This window comes from Pipra filicauda, unplaced genomic scaffold (genome assembly GCF_003945595.2).
Source record: "Pipra filicauda isolate LSUMZ 115617 unplaced genomic scaffold, ASM394559v2 scaffold113_size4260070_pilon, whole genome shotgun sequence".
NCBI lineage: Eukaryota > Metazoa > Chordata > Aves > Passeriformes > Pipridae > Pipra > Pipra filicauda.
The window spans coordinates 2,083,388-2,109,998 of NW_024103585.1; the positions used below are offsets into that span (position 1 = coordinate 2,083,388).

At 37.8% G+C, this 26,611-nt stretch overlaps 1 protein-coding gene across 3 annotated transcripts; it reads left to right on the top strand.

The window, feature by feature from the left end:
• Positions 1–651: 651 nt before the first annotated feature.
• IQUB (IQ motif and ubiquitin domain containing) lies at positions 652–21,988 on the top strand. Of its 3 annotated transcripts, none has more exons than XM_027720894.2 (12): positions 652–746; positions 1,363–1,687; positions 2,522–2,671; positions 2,776–2,951; positions 3,169–3,324; positions 5,211–5,421; positions 9,278–9,453; positions 14,199–14,369; positions 15,751–15,927; positions 17,328–17,576; positions 19,040–19,225; positions 21,456–21,988. In XM_027720894.2, exons 2-12 carry the CDS (start codon positions 1,366–1,368, stop codon positions 21,633–21,635), a joined length of 2,154 nt encoding a protein of 717 aa, XP_027576695.2. In that variant the 5' UTR covers positions 652–746; positions 1,363–1,365; the 3' UTR covers positions 21,636–21,988. The 3 variants fall into 3 exon arrangements, with proteins under 3 accessions (XP_027576695.2, XP_039239553.1, XP_027576697.2); XM_039383619.1 differs by lacking the exon at positions 652–746 and adding an exon at positions 1,077–1,276; XM_027720896.2 differs by lacking the exon at positions 652–746 and adding an exon at positions 2,072–2,204 and having other exon boundaries at positions 1,603–1,687.
• The last annotated feature ends 4,623 nt before the right edge of the window (positions 21,989–26,611 follow it).

Genomic DNA, 26,611 nt, shown 5'->3' on the forward strand with positions numbered 1-26,611 from the left:
AGGATTCTCCCAGAATTGCAACACAGAACTGTATATTTCACCTCTGAAACAGTTGTGTGAAGTGACTGTGTCCCCTCAGTTTTCCTGTAGCATGCTGAAACATTTGCAAGAGTTGTGTCAGAAATGGCACCTCAAACACTAGGAAATTCAGTTTCATATTGTTTTGATTCTGGTTTAAGTGTCTTTAATTTCCAGTTAAGAGACTTAGTCCTCACACCACAGACCTTCCAGGGTAGAACACCACTCTTAGGCTGAACCCATCTCACAGGTAGGTGCTGCCACATGCTGCTGGGAAGTGATGGTGTAGTGGAAGGGCTGGGAATATTCAAATACAACCTTTCATGATATCCAGGAAACAGTTCTGGGGGTCAGTACAACTTCTGCTACTCTCTACAGTATAAGCTGCAAGGAAAAAGCGTGTTTTCAAACATTAATGCTGCTATAGGCTGGTAAGAGCTCATCACCACCCTGCCCTCCCTCGGTCACAGCGCAGCCACGGCCCCTGTGTGGGTGTGTCGGCACTGGAGCCGCTCCCAGCCACCAGCGCGGGCTGCCGCAGGTGCTGCGGGGCCGCCGGGCACCGCTTCCCTTTCCCTCTCTTTCCGGCACCCTCTTCCCCGGGCCGTGTGCGATCGGCACGGGCCGGGCCCGCCCCGCTGTGCGCAGGCTCCTGTGCGCGGGTTGCTGTGGATACCGCGCCGCCGCCGCGGGAGCCGCGCCCGCCCGGGGCGCCGCCGGGGCTGGAGGTGCTGCGGGGCCGCGGGATGTCCTGCGAGGCCGGGGGGCAGTGGCGGGAGCGGGGTCGGGAGGGTTTGTGGGAGTACCCGTGCGCCGAGCGGCGGCCGCAGCGCCCCGGGCCAAGGGCCGCCCGGGCGGTTGGTTGGGCATCACCCGACAGCTCCTGCCGGGAGCTGCGTCCCCGTTGGTGCCGGGGTTTTTTTGGTTGGTTTTTTTGTTTTTTGTTTTTGTTTTTGTTTTCCAAGAATATGGGTTTAGGATTCTTCCGGCCTGTGTCATTTCAGTGGCAGCTCGGAAAACCTTAGAGGTGTGCTGTCTCTGGGTAATGCCCCCCTGGACAGTCCTGTTATATAGGTAGAGAGCGAGAGATAAACACAACGAACTGTGCTGACTACCTGCCGCGGAGTATTACGTTTGATAAACACCTGCCAGAAGCGCTTTTTGTTTGGTGGAAGCAAACCTAATGCTGTTCTCAATAGGCTCTTTGGGAACACATACAGTAAAAGTTTTTCAGGATATTAAGTTACCCGTAAACCTGGTAATAGAAATGGGCTAGTATCTAATTTTTAATAGATCCTGTGATTATTCTTGCAGAAAGGTTAAACTGTGCAACCAATTCTTTAGGAAATGGAAGATGCGAGTGATAGTTGCTTTGAAGTTCCACCAGAAGGCTCAGGTGCAGAGCAACCACCTGCATCCTCACAGGGAAATGCAGTCGGAGAGGCCGAGAATGGGGATGCAGCAGAGAAGCCTCTGCTTCCAGAATCTTCAGGCCCTGTACAGTCAGAGGAGGGCTGCGATCAGATGCCTCCTCAGGAGCAGTCAATTTTGGAGGAACAGGAGCAGTCAAGTTTAGCACAGTGGGAGCAACCTGAAGAAGTGCGGAGGGAAGAACAAACTTCTCAAAACTCAGCACTACCAGAGAATACAGCAAGTGGGACAGTAACAGGTAAAGAAGTTATTAAAATGTTGGGCATTAGGCCTTTAAAGAGATATTTTTTCTTCAATTTGATTATGGCTTCTTGCACCCCCCTACCCTCATTCTGTTCATATTTGCTGGGTTTTGGCCCTGAAGTGACTTTTTAAATTCTCATATAAAACATACTCCAAAGGTAAGGAGAGTATTCTTTATATCAAGCTACAGTAGCAATTTATTTATAGATGGCATTTTATAGAATGATCCTTATTTCCAGAAACGTGTACGTGTTTACACGTTTTGTACATGCATTTAAACAGTTTAAACTAGATCATAGCAATCACTTACTATTTTACCTCTCAGATTCCTCTATAACTTACCTGCCACTCTTCTGTTATCCATGCCTTTCTTCTGCAGTCCCCTAAATGCTCTGTCATTTCCTGCACCTGTTCCTCTGTGTTCTGGATGTCTTTTGTCACTTCCTCTTCCCAATTCAGCACCCCATTTTCTTAGTTCTTCAGAGCAGAAGGCAGCACATTCTGTTCAGCAGGTGAGCACAGTGAATAATCTTGCTTAGTATGGGCCTGTTGACTGTCTTCTTCTTGTCTGGGCTACATTCAGATGCTGTCGTTCTGAATAGTTGGCTTGGAATGACTTTATGTGGTGATAGCATTACATTATTTATCTCTTTTAAAATTGTATGATAATACTGCTTCAGCTTTCAAGTAGACTGTCTTTCCAGCTCAAAAAACTATGATTATTCTGTGTTGTGGTGTTTCAATAAAATCATCCTGGGGTAAACTAGGAGTGATTTTACGTGTTTGTTTTGAGAAGCTGATCAGGAATTAATTTTGGTTTTATTTTTAGAAAGCATGACTGAGGATAATGAAACAATTAGAAGGACTGGGCCTAACTTTGAGAAAACTATGCAGTCTGAGAATCAGGAACATTTTACTGGGAAAGTCGTTCAACAGGATTACCACATGCCTGATGTCATAACTGTCAGAGTACAAACAGGTAAATGCTGGTTTTGCACATGTATCGATGTATAAATTCTGCTCTAATCTCAATGTGTTACTAAAAGAAACAGTATTTCTATTTTGGAACTTCCGTTTTAACAGATTCTGATTCATTCCAAGAAGTAGTTGTAAAAATTGAAAGACCTACCTATAATAAACCTTTTCTGGGTGGATTTAGGAACATGAGAACAGGAGTGGAATTTCATAACGCAGGATCACAAACAAGATGCAAAAAACGACCTAACAAAGGAACTCAGTCATTTTGTAGGGAAACACAGGTAATGGTTTTGTATTTTCTTTTTAGAATGTTGGTTTTGACACTATTTCTGATAGGAAAGAGGAAGCAGATCAGAAATAAGCATGCAAATGGAAGTATTTAGTGGATAAATATTAGTGTTGTGATTCCTATTAAAAAAGCTAATTTTACCACTTTTTGTAATGAGGCAAAAAATGTCTGTGTATTTTCTTATAATCTGACATGCATTTTTTCCCCAGACGGTTTGGGAAAAAAATAAGCCACAACAAACAAGAAATACAACATCAACACAGATGACTAAAATTGGCCTTTATGTGTCAAACATGACTGACAAACTAATAAGTCCTGGAAAGTATTTTACAGCGGAAGAATATCATAAACGTAGACTTGAAGCAGTAAGTCCTTATCTGTTTGAAACTATCTGTAAAGCAATGTATTACAAAGGTTATCTGAATATTTAAAGAGTATTTAGAGTGTTCAAAGATTGTGAAGTCAACTGTAAAATGTCTCATCTTCATGTTTTGAAATATTTTAGATATGGGGAAAGCCTGTGTTTGCTCAGTGGTTTTAGTGACATTTGACACCTTGTGACTTCTTAAATATTAAGAATTCTGAATTTATTGTTTTCTGTATTACACTGACAGTTAAGTTTCCATGTAGAATATTAGGGATTAAACAGGCATATCCCTACAATATTCTCATGATCTCTTTGGAAGAACCTAAGGTACTTGTTAATGTATGGCCTGAAATGAATGGAGTATTGGGTTAGGATTTAGGAGATCTGCATCTAGCTTTTGGGTTTGGTGTTCTCTGTTTGTTTGTTTGTTTAACAGTCTTGGTAGGTTACCTTGGACAAACTGATCCATTTTGGATTCTGTTCAAGGTCCCTTCTTTGACATTAAGGTAGAACTGGGCTGTTCAAATACATGCAGTGGGTCTATGGGGTTTTCTAGTGCGCTGAGGTGCCTCGTGCAGGTGATTCTGATTACAGATTCTGTATATTCATTGTGCAGAGGATGCCATTTAGGCATTCTGAATTGCTTTTTGGAAACCATGTGTTCAGTGACTGCACATGTAACTCAGGTACACTCTAAATTGTGCTAGGTGTGACACTGCTTTGTAAATGCTCTAGTTATTTATTTGATTGCTTAAAATAGGCAGTCTGAATCTAACTGAATGGACTAACAGTTGATTCCCCAAGTGTCTAAGTAGGATAGTTGTATTGATAATTGTATTGAACAAGATCTTTGAAATATTCTGGGTAGAAGTTTTCTGTAAGAACTTCTTGAATCAGTCAGCATCAGCTGATGGCAAATAAGCATCTTGTAGAACTCAAATAGGTAACCATTTCCTCAGGACTGCCAATATGTCTTACTGTGATCTTAAGTGAGACTTACTGAAATCTGGAATGTATCTCTCAAGTAATTTATAATGCACAGTAGAGAGACATCAACTTGGTGTTGGTTCAAGTTGATGGATTTGCACAGTGCAATGTAGGTCCATATTGAAATCTGAAGACATATTCAAGAGAAGTGTTAGGTTAAGATATCACTAGAGACAGTGTAACTGCATTAGTATAATTTTGTGCCTGTTAGCTTTCATGCTATGCTCATGGTATTGATCTGACTAAACTGACTGTAGTGCAAGTGCTAACTCAGCTGGCAGAGGGTGAGGCTTGTGCATTATCCTCCCTTGACATAGTGTAGACATTTCCCTAGTCTTCAATACCCACAGCTTGGGAAGGTAGATGATTCAATTTTCTTTCTTAAGTTTTGTCATAACAGCATTAGTAATTTCACTTTCATTATTTGTTTACAAATAAAATGCAGTTGATTTTATTTGTGTGTGTGTTGATTTTTTGTATCTAGGAATCTAAAAGAAACTTTGCAAATATGTGTCTACATTCCCACTGTGTAAATTGATAGTAAGATGAGGAAGAGAAAAAAATAAAAGCAATACATGACAAAAAAACATTTTTTAAGGGGAGATTTGAAAAAGAAAAATGGATATTTAAATGTAGTTTATATTTTGACTTGATTTTATGAACCTAGTTTATCCACTGTATTCACTGGTTAGACTCTGGCAGGTACCTAAATGAATAAGCATGCTGGTGCTTAAACTAGTAGTACATGACTGATTTAGTAACATTTATATTAGTTTCAGTACAAGACAAATCTTAGAAAATATAGTTAGGCATCTACAAAAAAAAGAACAGTTAAGAACAAAATACTATGCTGCTTTGTTTTAAATTCACGATTCTTTGGTATTGTATCACATATAGGTAATAGTATTACAGAAATATTTCCGTCGTTGGCATGCTATAAATGTAGTACAAAATCTGAGGGAACAGAAGAGGTTAAGGCTGCTGTGGGAGGCACAGGAAGAATTACGGAAAAAAAATGAGAAAGAAGAAAAATTGAGAAGGGAGTACGAGCGAAAACTGAACCCTAAAACAAGGGAAGACTTTGAGCTACTGTACCATGACTTGGAATGTAAGTTGTCTTAAAGAGATACCATTAAATCAGCAAAATAGTACAGTTTGTTTACAGCAAACTTATGTTTTTACATGTTCTATAGATATTTCCTTGATGTTTTTTCTACTTACAGTGAAATTTCTTTAATTTTAAAATAATTATTTTATTTTCATATTTTACTAGAAACATAAAAAAGGCCTTGATGCTGTGTAAGTACTGTTCAGCAATAATTAAACATCCTTGTGTTATTAACAACCAGAGCATAGCACCTTACAAGCTACTATGAAGAAAATTAACTCTATTCCAGCCAAAACCAGTACAACTTTTTAGGAAATAATCAGCTTGTAGAATAGTGCTATTTGGCAGTTTTATTAATTTTTTTTAATTTATGTCTAATGCTAAGGTCAGCTGGAGGAAAAAAAGTTGTTTTTTTAGATCAGACTTCATTGGTTTTTTACTCTACGTTTAAGATGCTAAAAACAATTCCATGAAGAAATTAGTATTAAGGTCCATAATTCATCATTTGATATAGACAGTTTTTATAATGGATTAAATTTTTGCACAGAATTTTACAATACATGTCAGAAGTTATTCCTTTTGTCCTAGTCATCTTCTACTGATGCTTTTTCTCCTCTCTAATTCATTCCACATTTCACAAAACTGTGTTGTCAAAATTTTAAAGATCTCTTAGGAGTCCTACAGGACATCCTAAAAGTCATATTTTTTCCTGTTCCTGTAGTAGATGTCTAATACAGGCAAGTACCTCTAAACTTTTCCAGAGAAAAATAATGTGAATGCTGCAGATAATTGATATAAAGCCTTACAGGAAACTAGTGTTGCAAATGGAACAAAAAATTGAGAGTATCTCCTTTTGGAAAAATAAAAACAATCTAAAGCAGTAGACTTGTACCTATAATGAAATGGCAAAATTTTTGGTTTTTACATTGTCTCTTATAAAGCAAGAGTCTTGCACTGTGACTTGTAACAACTCATATTATCTAGGCTACAGTGCTTGCTTATGGTCTAGCTCTTTGACAGTTTGGTTACTGTTGTCCCTGTAGCAGAATTGATTACCTACTTCATTGCAAAGCCACCTACCCTACCTTAAACCATCTCAGCTATTTCTTCAGTGTTACACTGAGCATAAATTTGATAGCATGTGTTATTCATAGAGCTTAAGATCACGATCCAAAAATTCCCAAGTTATACACTAATCTTTTAATGCTGTCATACTTTGTGTGGCATTGAACAAATTGCTTTGTCTGAATGAATAAATGACTTATAAATATCACTGTTTGTGACAAATGTAAAAGTTACTGCTTGTCTTGAACTTTAGAATTGTAGGAATGAGATTTGTGTCTTGTTTGGGGTTGTTCCCCCCCCTCCTTTTTCTTTGTAGATAGTTAGCTTTTCACTTCACAAGAATCATGCCCTTTTAAAGGTGTGACTGACTAGATAGTCAAAAGACAAGTTACTCAAATAATAGTCTTTTTCGTACCACTTATACCAAGACTTAATATTTGGCATCTAATTTCCTGTAATATTTTCTTTGAAAAGCTGCTTTGTAGCTAATGTGCTATCAGATGTATGATCCACTTTTTTTTTTTTTTAAGTGTGAAGTGTTTTATTTGTAATAAAAAGAGCAAAGCTGATTTAAAGTTATGGAAGAGTGCTAATACTCACAAAATTTTTAGATTTGAAACTTACGGTTATATAAGTGTCTCTTGCTTAATGTAGTGCCTTTGGATTCTCAAATAATAAAACTTTCACCAATGCATACTCAGGAATTTCATATCTAGGCAACCTGAAAAAAACATGTCCCACTTCAAAACAGAACAGAGCAAACTCCAGTATTTGAAATGTCTTTTTAACATTTTGTTAAAAGTAATGGTCTGGTATCAATCTTATTGTTTTGTTTTTGTTTACTGGCGTTGACTAGTTGCTTCTCTACATGGAGATTTGCAGTCATGCTCTTCATTTTAATAGAGCTTAATGGTTCTAGGAGGTTGGGATTTTTTTCCTACCTGCATTTGAAACTGCTTTTATGTTCTTATAGTGCCAACGGTCTACACAAGCTAGATCATTGTGACGGTAATAGAATGAGACTGTTGTCCTCCAGGGATCTGTGAAGGTTGTTGCCGCTGATCACAGCAGGTGTACTGTTACAGGGTCAGCCAGTACAAGCAATTCCTGGTGGTACAAAAACTTGCCTGATGACTGTATGGTGCAAATGAGATGTATCTATATATTCAGTTTGTCTGCATATGGGCATTCATTATTTTAAAAGTATGAACTACTTTGTTTTATAAAAACTGGAATAATAAGTAAAATGTAATGAGTAAAATCTCTACCTGTAGAACACGTAATCTAAGAGGAATATTTTAACTTGGTTGCATGTATGTGTGGAATCACGAGCTGAGTATCGATGATAACTGAGAGCCTTCATTTCTGAAAGTATAAAATTGCTTACTGTATTATTACCTCTACCTTAGAGGTTTCTACCCCCTTCAGGCATAAAAAGCTTCATGTAAATTAATTCTATATAATACTTTTGCTTGCTCAAATGGCTTTATTTAAAAATATATTCTTGCATTCTCAGAACTTGTCAGACAGCTGTCATATTAATACCACAACTTGGAGAGCCTAAAGGAAATGATTTGAAATATTTAAAATTGGAAAATGTAAGGTATTGTAGACAAGAAAGGCACAGGCAGAAAATAAGCCTTCCTCCTTTCCCTCATCCTGCCTCTAATCTTACCCGATCCAGGATGTTGTAGGCTTCTTCAGTGCACCACATGTTGGTTTGTTTCATTTTATGCCACATTTTGCTTTTGCATAACTGTTCTGGGATGATAGCGACCCTTTGAGATATTATTCAGAAATGTTGATGTTTTAGATTTTAGAAAATTCCTCACAAAACTCCAGAGATATTTGAACAGGATCAGGCTCTTCAGAGAAGCCAAGAATTGTTACAACATAAGCAAAGGTAGACTCTATTCAGTAAACCCGGTTTGGTTTTACTAACAGATTTCTCTAAGGCTGTGTTGTCTGTGTATCAGCAGCATAAGTGTCAGAAGGCCAGATTCCTCTACAGCATGTACTGATCTGTGTGCTGCTGTCATGACCATCCTGTGGCTCCCATGCCACTTCTCGCCACACTTGAAGGGTTATGTTGTAGAAGAGGAAAGGGAGAGTAAAGCCATGACTGTCTAATAGTTATTGCGCATCCATTGGATGGCAAAAGGTGATACCACTGCAATATTCGGTGTAAGACCTGGAGTGCTAAATGTGACTGTCAGTCAAGTTTTATCTCAGTTTTGAAGGACTTTAAGCTTCTTTAGATTTTACTCATTTATGCAGGGAGAAGCAGGAATATTCTCAGCACTGAGTACTACTGGTGCCATAGTAGGATACAGTCTTTAATTTGTTGAGATCTCCATAGTACCTTTACTTGTGATTTTGATGAGAAATTGTTTAAAAAGTTCATATTGCTCATACCTTTTGGAGCTGTTTGAGTCTTAAACAGTTATTTTTAGATGCAAAATCTGAAGCAATCATTACATCACAGATTTCCACAGGAGCTAAATTCCTTTTTTCACATAGAGCTTCTTTTTCTCCTACCCGTCCTTGAGTTTGGAATTGGCAGTCTGGAATTGATGTACACATACATACTCTCACAGAACATCTGTATAATTTACAATCATTTCTGGGCCATTTTTACATGTATTGAAAATATGCATAAGAATCAATTACCTAGCATAGAAACTGGCTTTTAGTGAATATTAAAAAAAAATCAGTTATTTCTTAAATGTGAAAACCGAAGTTTCACTGGAAAGTATCTTGTAACAAATACCTAGAATATTTGTGTCTGCAGTATGGATGCAGGAGGAGACTGAGCGGATTAACAGAACTCTTACTGGAGCTGAAAGAAAGGCAGCACTTTGTGCACTTCTGGAACAAGAGGCACAGCTCATTGCTTGCTTTGGGAGACACAAACTAAATGCCAATGAGGAGAATCAACACAAAGCAATACTGCACCTTCTGGATAAGGTCTGTCATTAGGCTGATAATTTTAGGCTGAACATAAAGAATACCAAAGTACAAGAACAGAAAATACACCTGCAAAGCACCAAAAGTTTTGATGCTTTTTGTACGTTTTGATGGTTAATCATGTGAATGCTAATGTTACAAATATCCAAATTATTCATGTCAGTACAATTCAGTAAATTTCTTTTTCCAAGCTGAGAATTTTGTAGCTCTCTGACTGATTGAGGGATTAACAGTGCATCATTAAAACTGTTACCCATAAAAGATGTAAATAATAAATATAAAACTATAGCCTTGAATGGATGTATTTTATATTATGTAACTATTCTGCATAAAGAACATGATTCTGATGGTACTGCTAATAGCATTAAAGGCTCAAAGCCTAACAATTCAGTATGGTTAATTTGAAGTTAAAAACCATCAGGATCTTACATACCATTCAATATTCTGTACTGTGTGCATTATAGTGCAGAAGGAAACCTATTAGTTTCTCTTTCAAAAATATTCAGTTTCACTAATCAAAAGTAATGACCAAGTATTTTTCTCACTGATATGTTCTGTTCATTGCTCTCTATAATGAAAAGTTTTCTATTTCATTTAAAATTAAATGCAAATGTTTTAGTAAGTACTTGTAAAATTAAATTTTAACCCTGCAAAATGGATTAATATATTTTTTTTCTTCTTTCCTTGGAAATTTTATCCCTCGGGAAGTAAATTTCCCATTAATTTCCCAATTGAACACAGGCCTCTGGTCATGATGTCTGCCTTTAAAGAAAACATTTATTCTGTTTTCATGTACAAAGAAGAACTTTGACTAATTCTTATATTGAATTCAGTTATTAATTCACTAGTTTCTGTTCCATTAGAACTTGAGATTTTGTTCTTATCTTATCTTGGGTATGATATGTGAGGCAAGTGTTCTTCAGGCTTTACTCTATAAAACAAATATAGGAATTCCTTTAGTCACAAAGTGGTTTAGTATGGCATTAGATTCAATGGCACCTTAATGTAAAATACAAAAACCCCAGTCCTTTTAAGGTAGATGTTCAGCAATCCATTTCCTCAGAAAACAATAGTTTATTTTCTATCTGTTTCCATAGTATTGTGACGTGATTATGAAAATAAATACTGCAACTGAAATGGGTTTTATCTGATTTTTTTTTTTAAATTTTGACTATTTAGTGACCAAAAGTGAAAGTAATAATTTTATCCAAAAGAAACTTTTTTCATTCTTTTCATTACTGATGCCAGGGAATCATACTGTAAAAAGTGATGTGATAAAATCTGTTACATTTTTAATTATGAACAAATTGCTTATCTGAAAAGTTGATGGGATGTTACCAAGTTTATTGCTGTGGTGTGATTGTATTCTGTATTACTGCTTTCAAGAATGAAAAAAAGCCCAGAAAAGTAAATAGTTAGGAATGATATCAAAGCCTTGTTTCTACTACTTACAATATATTCTGTTTTCTTCAAAGAAAAAGAAGCCTGAAACAGTCAAAGCAAATACGTTTCTCTCTTAACTGACTCTCTGTCATTATTTTTCCCTTAAGGACTGCTTTCCAATGTCCTACCATATACAGTTTACTTCTAGTATATATTCTGACAAGTTGTACAGTTTTCTCACATGTAGAATCAGAATCAAAATGTTTTTCAGTACCAGAATCCTTAGTGACAGTTGATGTTTGGAGGTTCAGGAGACACATCAGAGACAAGAGATGCTCCCTCTTTCCATACAATGGACGTATTTCTGAAGCACTACTAATTTATTTATTCATATTTAAAATTTAAAAATTATGTTTTTCATTAAAGAGACTGTATTTTTTTTTATTTTGAAAATCTAATGAGCTTCTGAACTACTACAACTTTTCATGTTTTTTTATCATGTCGGCTATAGGATGACAGTGTTGTTCTAAACTGCTAGATAGCAGCCTAACTCAGAAGTAGAAAAAATAATTTCTGCTTTGAAAAAAAAATACAATTTTGGAAATCTCAAAATTAAATGGCTCATTTGCTATGTCTATGAAAGTACAATTGAAGCACTTTAAATTGCAGTATGAAGTTTATTGTTGGAGTGCTAGATTGTGGACTATTCAGTTATTTCTTTGATTTTTTTGCTGATAATGTTAATCTGGACACTTGCCAGTTTAAAACTGAAATAACACCTTTCACATCTGAAGACTGCAAGCTGCAATAGCCAAGGTGATATGAAACTTGCTTCTCCATGGAAACCTTTGTTCCCTTCTTTGCTCCTTTAAGCATGTATCTCTGCAGGCGTGTGTGCTTTTACAAAGGTTGCTACTGGTTGTGTGTGCACTACATTCTAGGGGCTTCGCTTTTATGCTGAGCTCATTCTGCTTCAGGATTTGTACTTTGAAGAGAAAGTATTTGATTAAGCTTTTGTACAGCAATCATATTTCCTTAAAGGGATTTGTGTAATTATTAACTATCGCTCAGTTCATACCCTTCATGCCTTGTGCTGTTTCTACACACATTCTGTGGATTCTTTTTATTTTACTTACCTTTTTCTCTCTGTGTCTCTGGTGGTGCGTTTCTCTCCTCAGGCACTTTTTCTGCTTTCATGCATTGGCAGCAGAGTACAGTTATAATAGCCTTGCTTTCTAAAGTAATACGGATAACAGAATTATTGCAAATTTCACAGCACTGCCAGCAGACTAAGACAAGAAAAAGCTGGCAGATCTCAAAGTTTTAGTTTTTCTTGCGTCACTCTTAGTACAGAAAAATAGTCCTGAAATCAGAGACCTTGTGATTCCTTCTGAAACATAGGAAATCTTCATATTAATGAGACCTCTGGGGTTTTTTTCAGTAAAAACCTGCATATTTTTTTATAGATTTTATTTTATATAATACCCAGCTATAATGAGATAGTAAGAAAAATTACAGAAGTTACAGATATATCTTCGAAGAATTAATTATCATAATATAATTGGTCTGTGTTAAAGATCATTTGCAGAGTGGGAGACCAAGACTGCTTACATATATTTGGGCTTGCAAATTTATCAGAAGAATCTAGTCCTAGGAACTATTTTCTAGGGTAAACTCTACCCTAGATTGTCCCTAACATAAGGAAATGACCTTTTTCTCTTACTATAAGTGATTTCATTGAAGAGGTTTAAATGTAGATACTGAATTAACTGCTATGTGGAAAGCAGTGGTTTTTTCCCAGTCCAGCATACAAAGGAGTGACAGCATGATAGAGCTAAGTTGGTTGGAGTTTTCTTGTTTGCTTGGCTATGTGTGGGATGGGTTTTTTCTTTTAAAGAATTTCTAGCACTGCACAAAGACAGTGAAACAAAGTAATAAAGTTACAGTAGAATGCTCCCTACTTATGACAGAGAGAAAATCGCATCTCTCTAGTTTTGCAGAAATTCAAAGATTTCATTAAGGAATTAAGAGTTGCTTTGTTTTTTCTTTTTAATGTCTGGTTTTGCTATTGCATTTCTTAGTCAGTTTTGGCTCTAAACTGTGACCTCTGATTAGCAATACCCCCTTTAACTAGAGTTCTACCCCCACTGATAAAATAATTATTTGTCAGTTATTCAGTGTTAAATCCTTTTTTCAATTATTTTGTCTTTCATTTGCTTGCCTAACTTTATAATTTATTAATTTCAAAATGAGGAAAAGTCTATTTTGATTGTGGTGATGACTAATCATATCTGTTCTAACTATCTAATATTTATGGTGTTTTTATGATTTAGCACCATAGCAAACCTATGTGATCAAACTAATGATTACATCAATGCTGGGGTCATATCCAGAAAACTACTAGTCATGTGAACGCTTCATGAAGTGTTGCTGTTGTTAACTCACACTGAGACTGCAAGGTGAAGTTCATGAGTGTTTGTGAACATTCAAGTTCCAAATATAGTGAAAGAGAATAATTAATACACAGAATGAGGTTTCAAATACCTGTCCCAATTAAGGAAAAGAAATGGAATTAGGTAACGATGGGGCGAGGGTTTTGAGAACTCTTTTTCTGTTGGAATTGGATACCTGTCTCCATACAGTATGGATACAGTGTGATTTGCAACCAAACCCAGTCTTCTGGAAAGAGGAGAATGGTTGGACTTTTCAAACAAATTGGGGCAGCTGACATCATGTAACTTCTCACTGTCTCTAAAAGTTAAAGATGTGCGAAGAGGTAATTGAAGCATAAGGTAAATGGCATGTGGTTACATTCAGAAACAAGAATCTAGGTGAAGTGTCTGATAAGCTGTAAACTCATACCTTGTCTTAGCTTTAACAAAGTCTATGTCTTCTATCTGTCTCTGCAACTAGCATAAATAGAACAGTTCCCTGGAGATATTTTGTACTGCGGTAGACTCTAAGGTCTTAAATTTGCAATCTTTACACAGTCAACCGACCCATTGATTTTTACTGATAGTTTGGAGGGATTCATAACTGCCAGGGGAAGTATAAGAGCAAACATATTCTAACACTACTGTCAGTAAATTCATTTTAAAGAGGTAGAGCATATCCCTGTAGAAGAATATTATTTACTTCTAATATACTGTAAGTCGAAATTTTCATGGCCTGCAGCTTCAAATAAAGTGTGCAATTGAATGCTTGCTCTGGTGGCAGAGGTACTGTATCAATTAGCCTTTTGCACTAATCAAGCATTAAGGTTAAGTCCTATTTGCTCTGATGAAACTTGATGTAACATAATGCACTTGTTCACCTGGTGGTCAGATTGTAATAGCTCAGTATTCTACTAATTGTTTCTGAAGTGTGCACAACCTAAGAGATGGAAAGCATATGATGGAAAAATCACTGAAATGGATACACAGGACATGCTCCGTGCCAGAGAACTACTTGAAATCTACCGCAGCATTAGCACGAAGGACATCCCAAAAGATGAGAGAACAGATGTGCTGTTAACACTCAGATGTACAGTGAAGGTATGTTTTATTTTTTTGTTTATGTTTAGCTTGAAGCTGTGCTTCCCAAGGATACTGTCACTTAATTATGTTGCTGCACAAGGGTGCCATGATGATTAGCTGGCAGCAAGAGACCCTAGTGTACTGTCTGGCATGAGAGCATAATTTACATTCCAGATATACTCAGAATTTATATTTCACTTTGCTATGTGCACATTTTTCTTCAAGTCTGTTAGAATTTTAACCCTGTGGTTTTAGACTTTTTGGTATATTAATACATAATACAATTTTAGTACAAAGTTTAGTTTAATTGTTTATAGCAACCTTATGAGAATCGTGGCAGAAATGTATGTGGCTATTGCCATTTATTTTTTCTAAGTTTTTTGAAATGTCTGTTTAGAACTTTATCTCTGTTGGTTTGGATTATCAGTTTTAGGGGTGGCAAATACTGATTTTTGTCTTTTTTCTTTGCCCCTCGTCCCCCACCCTCACTGGTGCTGCCAGTGTTCCAAATGAATTAGAAGTTGATTGCATTTCTTGTAATCTTTCATATTTGTTTTATTCATTTATTCACATGCAAAGAGAATGAGTTTTAAGGTCCTTTTAGGATGATGCCATTGACAGCAGACTAGAATAGAATGCTGCTTCCTGGTATTATTAAAACAAGCAAACATCTTGCTGTTTGCTTTAGTAGTGCCAGTATTTAATCTAAAGTCAATATGGCATTGGGAGCACTGCTGTTTTATGAACCCTTGCCCGCCTTAATACAAGTCAATATTGCTGTAGTGAACAAGTGAATTTCTGTAAATTAGCACTTTCTTCTACCTGAGAAAAACTGAACTCATTTACCTCTTATCTCTCTCTGAAGAATCTCCTGACAAGCATTTGAAATATTAAAATAAGTAATTTCCAGGCATCCTCTCAAAGTCCCCCATGCCTTTCGTGTGGTGGATTTTTTTTTTCCTGTGGCTTTTTTTTTTTTTTTTAAACCATCTTCGTTACACCTCCAAGCACATAAAAAAAAGCTTCTTAGGGAGATACTTCTTTGGGCTTTTGGAGACTAAAAATTTTGCATGTATTGTATATCTCTGCTAAGCATTTTTTAGTGCCTCCATGCTTACAGTTCCTTACAGCTTTGGTATATATATACAGGCCTCTTAAAACAGCATCTGTAAGCATTCTTGCTTTTGTAGTTCTTCATATTAGTTTGATTGGAGATTGTTTCCCTGAGACATGAATGGGTTCTTCTGTGAACATGTTCTTGCATTAACATACAGAGGTATGAATAGTAATGGGCATAGAATCCACAGTTTGCTTTCATATATGCATTGAATTATTTTGTTTGTTTGCTTGCTTCTTTATTATTGTGAAATTTGTTTTCCTTTTTGTGTTTTTTTTTCAGGAACATGAATGTAAATTAACACAGGAAATAGTGGAACTAATTGACAGGGAAATTGATCTTATATCAAGAGAGGTGAAAGAATGCAACTTAGAAGGACTGAGGAAAAGAATTTGTACATTATTTCTTCAGTATATTAAAATTCCAAAGGTTAACCCTAAAGTTGCTGGGTTACTTAAGGTATTATCCCTATTTTGCAGTCTGACATAGTGGCCATTAAAATAAGGAGAAGGGGAATGGAAAACATCAAAAGCTTTTTTATTTCACATTTTGCTGTGGAATTGGTGGAGGAATTCCTCAAGAACTAAAATATAGCAAGTACATAGGCTTCACACAAATAAGCTTAGTCATACCGGAAGCATGGGGCATGGACACGGTTATAAGAACCTGACAAGTGGCTGCTACTACTGGGAAGGCTCAGGAACTCTTGTGTCTGAAATAACAAACCTGAAAGTTATGAATGGTAGATGTTATGGGATGGTATGGGTAAAATGTAATATCAAAGGGGTACCAATAGATAGAGCAATTCATGTTTCTTCTGCTGGTCAAGGGGCATCAGCCCATGCTTCCAGGAGGGAGGAACATAGCCATCATCAAAGTGACATCTAATGACTTGCACCTAAGCAAGAACTCCTAAGGGCTTCTGTAGTACAATCAGTTGCTACTGTGTGAGAAGATGTAACTAGATTTGTGTGATTGTTTTTCTTTTATGACTGCAGATTACAATGAAAAATATGATTCACTATCATATGTTGCTGCTTTATGTAGCAACACCTGTTCTGCACCTCTCAGAAGAGGATTCTTTGTGCAGAGGTTGATGGTATCATAGATACCATGATAGGAGCATAGAATCTGTCAGTAAACGTTAGTCAGAATTTAGAACCAACTAACAGTTATTTTTAGGCTAGGTTTATTAGCAGGGCTATCTACGTGTGTTATAGCAGAGACTGAAGATTATCAGACTACTTAGGCTGTCCATTTACAGGCTTGGTCCCTCTTCACAGACTACATTATATTCTTTCCAGAACCCATGAGGAATATGACAATGAGGAGATCACTAACAAGTTTAGTTTATTATCTTCCCCTATGTTGTTTTAGGACATGTGGCTCTGATGATTTTGTATTCTTATGCCAAAATATTAATATGCCCATAATCTCAGGGTTTTATCTTTGACATAAAAGGCAGATTGTACATGAAAAATTAAATGCAGAAAATGTAGTTTCTGTTTTTCTGTGTTGTCATCTTTCCAGAATGGCTGGCAATCTGCATACATAAAAGCACCAGCAAGAACACTGGAGCGTGATGTTTAGGATCTTCATATAGCTTAAAAACGAATTGACTGATTTATATAACCGATTTTAACATGTACAATAAGAAAACACAGTGGCTTTTGGTATCCTATCTAAGGAAAAATCACAACACCTTGTTGGGTATTTTCAAAACTAAATATGACTAGCTGCTACATATTAGAATACTTGCATGAAGATATGCAAAATGTATTCTGACAGACTGTGACACACAAGTAATACAAAGATACTTTGTGGTAAATTAACTTTTTTTTTTTTTTTTTAATTTTTAGGTTCCGCAAGATCCTTTAAAGCTTTATAAAAATGTGTACTTCTGTCATAGCTGTGAAAATTACTTACCATCTACTGAGTTTCTGATTCCTGCTAATTCCCACACCATTGGCAGATGTCGCTTGTGTTACAATCTTGATAATGAGGCTCGGCGAAGAGAATCATATTTGAAGTACAGACTTATTCTAGAAAATCTCAGGAAGTCTGAAGCTGGTTATCAGGATGATAGTCAAATTGTTTTCTTAGTTCAGGTACTGTTGGAAAGAGCATTGCTAATAATGGAAAACAGTGGCTTTGACTATTTGTCCTTTATTTGGTGTATGTTGTTGACAGTTTGAGAAATAGGCTAAAAGCTACAACTTCTTCCTGTGGTATGGGATGTTCCATACCATAAAGAAGCAGCCCTTAAGCTCTTGAAGCATAGTTGAAAGCTGAATTGCACTTCCTGAGCCCAATAATTTGGATTGTTTTAGTAACACAACTGAATTGTTGGAAAAAAAAGTAAAGGAACTTAGGTTTTGACATTCCTGTTCTTTGTCAGTAGAATATCTGTGTAGTTGGAAGTTTTGCTGTGTGCTTTCATTAGGGGATGGCTTCAGTAAATATTTTAATTTTCTGCATTTTTTACCATCTTCTGTAATATCTTTCAATATGTAGTAATCATTACTGGAACAGGTCCATTTAAAAAAAAATTCTTGCATCTATCTTCAGCAAAATCTCTATTTTAGTTGTTATTAGGTCAGCAAATGAATTTGACATCCAATATGCACTGAGAAAGTTTTGAATATTAGATATTTGCAAAGTATTAAAAATATGGAACAGCCAAGATTTATTTGAACTTTCTGAGATTTAGCAATAAAAATCTCTACAGTATCAACATCCATAGAATAATCTTTGAACTATATTTTCAGTATGTTCAAAAGAACAACCAAGCAATCAAAAGCCAGTCATCAATATCCCACTGCTACCAAAAAAAACCATGCTGTGGTTTAGCACTTTGCCAATGTGCTGCCAAAAGGAAGCTTGGAATTTCTTAATTATCATGCCTGAGTTAAGAAATAGTCTCAAAAAAACCTGGATTTCGTAGATGTTGTTCGTCCATACTGGTTTTCACCAAAGCTGAAGAGTTTTTTGTCTCTGTCTAATTTAGTTCATCTTAATATGTAAACATCCTTCAAGATCTCTCACGTCACTTGTGATGGCTGGTGGGTATTGATGCACTGAAACATGACTGCTTCTTAACTGCTGAGACCATAAGCCCTCACTTGCAGTTCCATTTGTGACTGTACCATTGCAACATCTCTAGATACTGTGTAATTTTCTTCCAAATTAACTTATTTTCTCTAGAATTGTAAGTATCTAAACAACAGAGGTTTGTAACTGAAATCACTGATTTCCTAGGTTTTTTCCTAACATTTTCTTAAATTATTAGATTTTCTTCTGAGCTACTTGCCTTTTTTCCCCTTCCCCTCCCAACAACCCCATCCCCTTCTGCACTTATATCCAGAACAGCTCTGGGGCACCTAGAAATGAATTGGGCACAGCTAAAACTCTTTTGCAGCAGCTGAGACTGCTTCATTCATTTTGCAGTGCAGCATGATTTAGAGATGATACGAGAAAAATGCAGTTGTTAGTTGCTACACCATTCTAAAAGTAGATGTGTATATCTAGATGAAACATGCTTCTTCCTTCTTAACCCTCTTTTTCCTTTCAGCTTACAGATCTGCAGTACATGATTGAGAATATATGGAACTGTCAGTCAGCTCTCAGTGCCTGGGGTGAACTGTATGATTTGGTTATGGTCAGATGGGATAAGCAGCATGAGTGGTCTCCATGGAACACTATTCTCCTCACTAAAGAAGAGGCAGATGCACATCTTAAGCTGTGTAATCTTCAGGAGGTAAAACTTGATGGGCTTGATTTTTTATGTTATTTATGTTATGTTTTAATAGAATCTTGTGACTAATTAGTTGGACCAAATTTAGTAATTACAGTTGCCCATGTTTAGATTGGCTCATTGTGACTATTTAAGTGATTACATCTGTACTATTAAACAAAATGGACATCAATCCAGAAGGCATCTGGCAGGCACCACTCACTCCATGCACATGAACTCTGTCTTGCCCTGATTCTCCCTCCTGTAATGCAAGAAGTGGTTTCATCCATGCTGCCTACTGAGGACAGTGCCGTACATATGCTCTTTCCTCAGATGAGATCAGACAACAGCTGGCCTGGATGAAAAGCATAAAGACTAACCATAAATACTATGACAGTTGTGTGCCTGAGCTCTTGCACATGCTCTGGCCTCTTTAGTTTCTGGCCTTATAAGTTTCTCATCAAATAGCAGAATGGCTCTTTTTCTAGAACTTAACCATTTGTTGTCATAAAATTGATCTCAGTTTACTTTCTTACATAGATGTCACTTCAGTACCCCTGACAATGCAATCTTACAGTTTGCAATTAGGCAATAAAAGCATAGTTTCTCTTTTGAGTTAAAAAAACTCAATGTGTTAGAATGTGTTAGTCATCATCAAAACTGTATTTTTACAGCAAATTCCATGTCTAAACATGGTAGTCCCTTAAGTATCTCACTCCATTGAAAATATATGTTAAGAGTATTTAGTTTTATAAGGCATGGGAGAATCCTGTGAGCTGTGTTTGTCCTGCAGTTAGCAATGGATTATTAAGGCTTTCACCTCTAGGTTATTGATTTATGTATATAGAGATCTGTGGTCATTGTTGCCTAGTGTCCTTTTGTTCAGGGTGTTCTTCAATTTCTAACGCAATATGTGTGCATCAGAAACGCAGCTTCAGCTGTTATGCATTGCCCTTCTTTTTGGAAGTCTTAAGAGGATGTGATAACTAAACTGACAGAGCAAGTTAATTGCTCTCTTAATGAGTTGCTTTATGGATGAAATATATCAGTTAGGGAATTCTAAAGGTAAAGGGAATTCTGCCATCCATGGTATTTTGAGTGTGTGTGTGCCCAACTTGTGTCTTCAAGCAGACACGTTTATGTGAGCTTTAGCTTTAGAAGGTAAAACCAATTTGAAGCTGAAAATTCCTTTATTGCCTCCTCTGTCTCACTTTGAGACAATAAGGCTGTTCAGACAGTTTGAATCTATCAATGTTCCTCAGCATCCATAAATTTCTGTTACTGGCATTATGGCAGGCAGAGATGCTGATTAAGCACTTAGCTAGTTTAATGCCACAAGTCTGGATATCATAATCAAAGAGATGCCATTAACTTGATTAGGTCCAGAGCTTCAGTGGAGGTGGGAGTTAGGTCAGAACAGCAGCAGGTAAGGTACACAGCCTTACCTAAAAATCGTAAGGTATTTTCTTTAGCTCTTGTTACAAAAACAGAAGTGTGCCAGCTATAGTGAGGAGTCAGCTTTCTTCACTGGTAATGACCAAATCTTTGTTTCAAATAAAACCCAAAACAACAGAGTGTGAAATAAGGAAATTGAAGCAAACTTAGAGTGCTGTAAGTCAAACCATTGTTTCTCATTCACTGAAACAAAAATTTAGGCCTCTCAAGCACTTTCATTAATAGCAGTTATTGATCATGATGACTTTTACAATAGCAAAGAGTTTTTTCAACTAAATATTCTGGATTTATTACATCATCCAAACTACTGCTAATCACTAGAAATTTGGGAAAATGTCACCACTGCATGCAAACGCTGACTGAAATGCCGCAAAATGCTTGCTGCCATGATTATTTGTGGATAATGACTTTGATTCTTATCAGAGAGTTTCCCTATACTCATCACCTTGCAAATGTTGATATTTAAGCATTGCCTTATTTAATTTTCAAATGTAAGTACAAATGTTCTTACCTGAAAAAGAGAAATAAATAAATTTTATCTTGAACTGATAAAAAAAGTTGTTCTGGTTTTAAAAGGTGATTAATATTTCACAAGGAGTGGTTAGTAATTGTCACTATTGGGCCATAAGATAGCAGTATAGAACTACAAAATAATTCATTATTTATCATATACAAATAAATTATCGGGTTTAGTTTATTAAAGGGTCACTATTTATACTGTCTAAAATGTGAAGCAACATACAGATTTCTAGATATTTTAATTGTATTTGATGAGATTTGAATTTATTTTTCCTTTCAGGCTTATGAAGCTGCATTTATTTTCAGAATAAAACAGAAGCATATCCGGGCAAAAAACTACTTTGCTCAGATTCCAGCGATGTCATCATTTTTGCATAGGAGTGACAATCAGGCTAATGCAAGTTCCTACAAAACCCATAATTCTTCGATGAAGTCTACTGAAGTTAAAGAAGTTCACTAAATTAATACCATTTCTTAGGTTTTAAAGAAATACACATTTTCATCAATACTTTAAATATATTACAATGATCAAAATAAACTTTTGAGGATAAAATAATTTGATCTAGATCAGTTAATATAACTGCATTTCAAGTTTTGTAACCTCATTATTTAAGAAATGAAATGTTTATAATGAACTTTGTAAATTCTAAATTTTTAGAGCAATGATTCTTTTTCTGTAAGTGCCTGCGTTGCTTGGAACATTCTGTCTATAGTGTAATATACCTGTTGGGTGAATTCTGTTAGTTCTTTGTCACCCTTTAATTAGAAAAATAATACTGTAGCACTGTATTAAATTTATTTTTCTCGTCTTAAGTATGTAAGGCAGAATATCTTTAAATATCTTCAGGGATTGTGACTCCACCACTTCCCTGGGCAACCTGTTCCAATGCTTGACAATTCTTTTGGTGAAGAAATTTTTCTTATTACCCGACCTATCCTCTGGTGCAACTTGAGGCCATTTCCTTTTGTCCCCCCAGACCTTTCACTAGCTTTGTTGTCCTTCTCTGGACAAGCTCCATCACCTCAATCCCTTTCTTGCAGTGAGGGGCTGTAGTGGGTTGACCGAGGCCAGATGCCAGGTACCCACTAAAGCCGCTCTCTCACTCTCCCTCTGCAACTGGACAGAGGAGAGAAAAAAAAGCCAGCTAAGAATTCATGAGTAGAGATAAGAGCTGGGAGAGGTCAGTGACTGATTACCTTCAGGGGCAAAACAGATTCAAAGTATAGTACTTATATTTATTACTAACAGGATAAGAGCCAAAGAGTGAGAAATGAAACAGTCTTAAAAACACCTTCCCCCCACCCCTCCTTCCTTCCATGTTCTCCCTCCTCCCCTCCAGCGGTACAGGGGGATGGGGAATGGGGGTTACGGTCAGTTGTTGTTTCTGCTGCTGCTCAGGGAGAGGAGTCCTTCCCCTGCCCCTGTGGGGTCCCTCCCATGGGAGACAGTCCTTGATGGACCCCTCTGGCGTGAGTCCATCTCTCGGGCCGCAGCTCTTCCCAAACTGCTGTCCCGTGGGTCATTCCTCCATGGGGTGCAGTCCTTCATGAATGAGCTGTACCGACATGGGTCCGCCACAGGGGCCAGAGGTCCTACCTGGGAAAAACCTGCTCCAGCATGGCCTTCCCTCTCCATGGGCTGCAAGTCTCCAGCAGGACCCTGCTCCATCCTGGGCTTCTCACAGGGTCACACCCTCCTTCATGCATCCACCTGCTCCAACATGGGCTCCTCCATGGGCTGCAGGTGGGTCTCTGCACCCCGATGGTCCCCCATGGGCTGCAGGGGCACAGCTGCTCCACCATGGTCTGCACCACGGGCTGCAGGGGCCTCAGCTCTGGCACCTGGAGCATCTCCTGCCCCTCCTTCTGCACTGACCTTGGTGTCTACATTGTTATTCCCATGTTCTCACTCTGCTCTTCCCTGGCTGGAATTTCTTCTGTGCAACAACCTTCTGTTCTTAAATATGTTATCACAGAGGTGTTACTGTCACTCCTAATTGGCTCAGCCTTGGCCAGCAGCAGGAAGTCTGTCTTGGAGCTGGCTGGCATTGGCTCCATGGAACAGGGGAAGCTTCTAGCAGCTTTTGACAGAAGCCACCCCTGTAGCACCACCACCCCCCACCAAAGCCCAGCCACAGAAACCCACTACAGAGGCCCAGAACTGTATTCGAGGTGCAGTTTAATACTGAGAAACATTCATCAGTACCAAGTACAGGTGAACGATCACAGCCCTAGTCCTGCTGGCCGCACTGTTTCTGATACAAGCCAGGATGGCTTTGGCCTTGGCCACCTGGGCACACTGCTGGCTCATGTTTAGTCCACTGTCAACCAGCACACTCAGGTCTTTTTCCACTGGGCTTCTTTCCAGCCACTCTTCCCCAAGCCTGTAGCTTTGCATGGGGGTTGTTGTGACCCAAGTGCAGGACCTGGCACTACGTCTTGTTAATTCTCCTGCAGTTGGCCTTGGCCCATTGATCCAGTCTGTCCAAATCTGTCTTCAGAGCCCTCCTACCCTCCAGCAGATCAACACTCCCATCCAACTTGGTGTTGTCTGCAAACTGACTGAGGGTGCCCTCAGTTCCTCGTCCAGATCATCAATAAAGACATTAAACAGAACTGGCCACAGTGCTGAGGCTTGGGAAGCACCACTTGTGACTGTCCAGCGAGTGGATGTAACTCCATTCATCACCAGCATTGGGTAGTTCCTAACAATGGCAGTTAATCACACTGTAAAAGCTCTTGTGTAAATTGTTAAAATTTGTTTGTAATTATGTGAATTGGATACTTGACTAATATTTGGGACATGGCTGTCCGCAAAATAAGTGTCTGCCTGTATAAAGTGAATACTAACGTCCTACAAATCAGTTTCGAAAAATGCCTTTTGAAAGCATAGAAATTGAAAGTTATGGAGGATACAATGTATAGAAAGAGAACTGTTGCAAAATGGAAAAGTATTTTCAATACTTCGGATATCTGAGTTCTCTTGCTAGGGCAAAGCCAAGTAAAACCAACATAATTACAACAGTATATATAATGGCCAGTCTTCGTGAGCGAAGATTTGGGAAAGGTCATTAACCCTTCCAGCCTGCGCAGTGGATTTTTAGGTGAGACACAGCGTGCGCTGAACTGAGCCCACCCTTTAGTCCTGAGGTTCATCTGCCGGGGCCGAGCAAAGCTCGGACAGTGGCAGTGAGGTCCCCAGGATGTAGGTTTGTTTAGAGTGACCTTCTCTTAGGTGGATTGCCTTCCACGGCTGACGAGCTCCACCTGCCCAGGGGGCCGGGAATCGAACCTGGGTCGCAGCGGTGAGAGTCAGACACTCTAACCACTAGACCACCAGAGGCCCCTACAACAGTATAGCTTTTTAAAAAATGTATAATACTTGAAATCACTATAAAATCTTTCATCTTAGTTGTCTTTAATTTTTAATTTGGATCATTATAAATGCTTTATTGATATTGTTACTGTATTTAAAACCAATGATTTTTTTACCACTTTTTGTCCATAGCATTTATAATTGTATTGCATTTGAAAAGGAATTAATTTTTTTTTCTCCCATAGTTACTGAATTGCTTCCCCCGTTTATGTAGCTTATATATGATATTAAAATGGTACTGGAGAAGTATGAAGAATTAGTGTTCTCTGTATCAGACAATGGAGAATACTGGGAAAACTGACTGAAAAGATCAGAGGAAGAGTAAAGATACTAGAGTTTTAGGAGTAGTCATTGCATTTTATCAGGAAAACAAAACTATTCAGATAAAAGGTCAGACCTGACAATTTCTAATAGAACTGATTAAATTCTTTACAAGCAAACTGATCATCTTTGCTTGATTTTCAGGGATTTACTCACAAGATGGTTTTAGGATGTGCTGGTAATAAGGCCTCTGCTTTGGAGCATAGATACTTCCAGGATAATGAGAACAAATGACTGTAAAGTGTCAGTGCCTCTTCAAAGGAGAATAGACTGTGAGGTGAAATTCTAACCTTCTCCATTCACTTCTGATAAGTGGCTGAAGTGATAAGCTTATTAAGTCTCTTAAATCACAGCTCAGAGGTTAAGCTCAGGAGGAATTCACACTCCTGAAACTCTCCTGAAAGGCTGGTGAGAGATGCTGTGTTTGATTCAGTTCTTTCCCGGATAAAGACTCTCACTCCCAGGTAAAGGGGATTGGTCCATAAGGGCTGTATTGCTCCTTCTGCACTAGCAGAGACATGAGGCCCATCAACACCTACTGCTTTCCTCACAGGACTCTTGCGAGCAAGAGTTTTGGAACATGGAGCAAAATTTGCCTTCAACCCACCTCCAACACCACTGGCAATTCATTTTCAGAGGGAAAAATTCTAGCTGTCTTCCCACATGCACAAGTGAGTAATATGGTAATTTACAAGGAAACACATGCATTTTGCCTTCCCACTCCAAGAGGAAAATCCATGCTTTTTCCAGGATGTAAATCTCCCTATTTATGTCTCAAAGGAAGAAGAACTCAGAGTAATTGTTTCCCCTAGCTCCTTGCCCTAAAAAGATGTCCTAATGAACAAAATATTAGTTGCCTTCTTAGATAATAAAATTATTGTAAACAGTGATAAAACAGGATTATAAATTAAATATGTCAGGGTAACACAAAGTTACCGACTTCTATTTGGCATATAGAAAATACTTTTTCAATAGGAAATTATACTAATAGTAACTGAGATTAAAAACAAAAAATCATCCAAATCTTGAATTCTTTTAAATATTATTTATTTTTTAAAGAGCCTAAATTTGAATATGTGTATTATCTGAGCTGAGAGAAGAATCATAGAATCATAGAATCAACTGGGTTGGAAGGGACCTCTGAGATCATCAAGTCCAACCTTTGATCCATTACCACCATGGTTACTCGACCATGGTACTAAGTGCCATATCAGTCTCATCTTAAAAACCTCTAGGGATGGAGAATCCACCACTTCCCTGGGCAGCCCATTCCAATGCCTGATTACTCTCTCTGTAAAGAATTTCTTACTAATATCTGACCTAAACCTCCCCTGGCAGAGCTTAAGACCATGCCCTCTTGTCTTACTGATGGTTGTCTGGGAGAAGAGACCAACCCCCACCTGGCTACAACCTCCTTTCAGGTAGTTGTAGAGAGCGATGAGGTCTCCACTGAGCCTCCCGTTCTCCAGGCTGAACAGTCCCAGGACTTGTGCTCCAGTCCCTTCACCAGCCTCGTTGCTCTTCTCTGGACCTGCTCCAGGACCTCAATATCCTTCCTGAACTGAGGGGCCCAGAACTGGACACAGTACTCCAGATGTGGTCTCACCAGAAGTTCTTTAATATACTACTGCAGTATCACGTTAGCTCCCAAATCTATTGCTTAAGGATCAAATTTGCATGCAAAATGGATGGGATTTACTTTTGTCACCTGTGTATGCACAGTTCTCCTGGCTTATCTT

Coding starts and splice junctions, on each gene's coding strand:
- IQUB (XM_039383619.1), top strand. CDS start 1,202: ATGCTGTTCTCAATAGGCTCTTTGGGAACACATACAGTAAAAGTTTTT. Junction 2,672..2,775: donor AACTGTCAGAGTACAAACAG/GTAAATGCTGGT, acceptor CCGTTTTAACAG/ATTCTGATTCATTCCAAGAA. Junction 14,370..15,750: donor CACTCAGATGTACAGTGAAG/GTATGTTTTATT, acceptor TTTTTTTTTCAG/GAACATGAATGTAAATTAAC.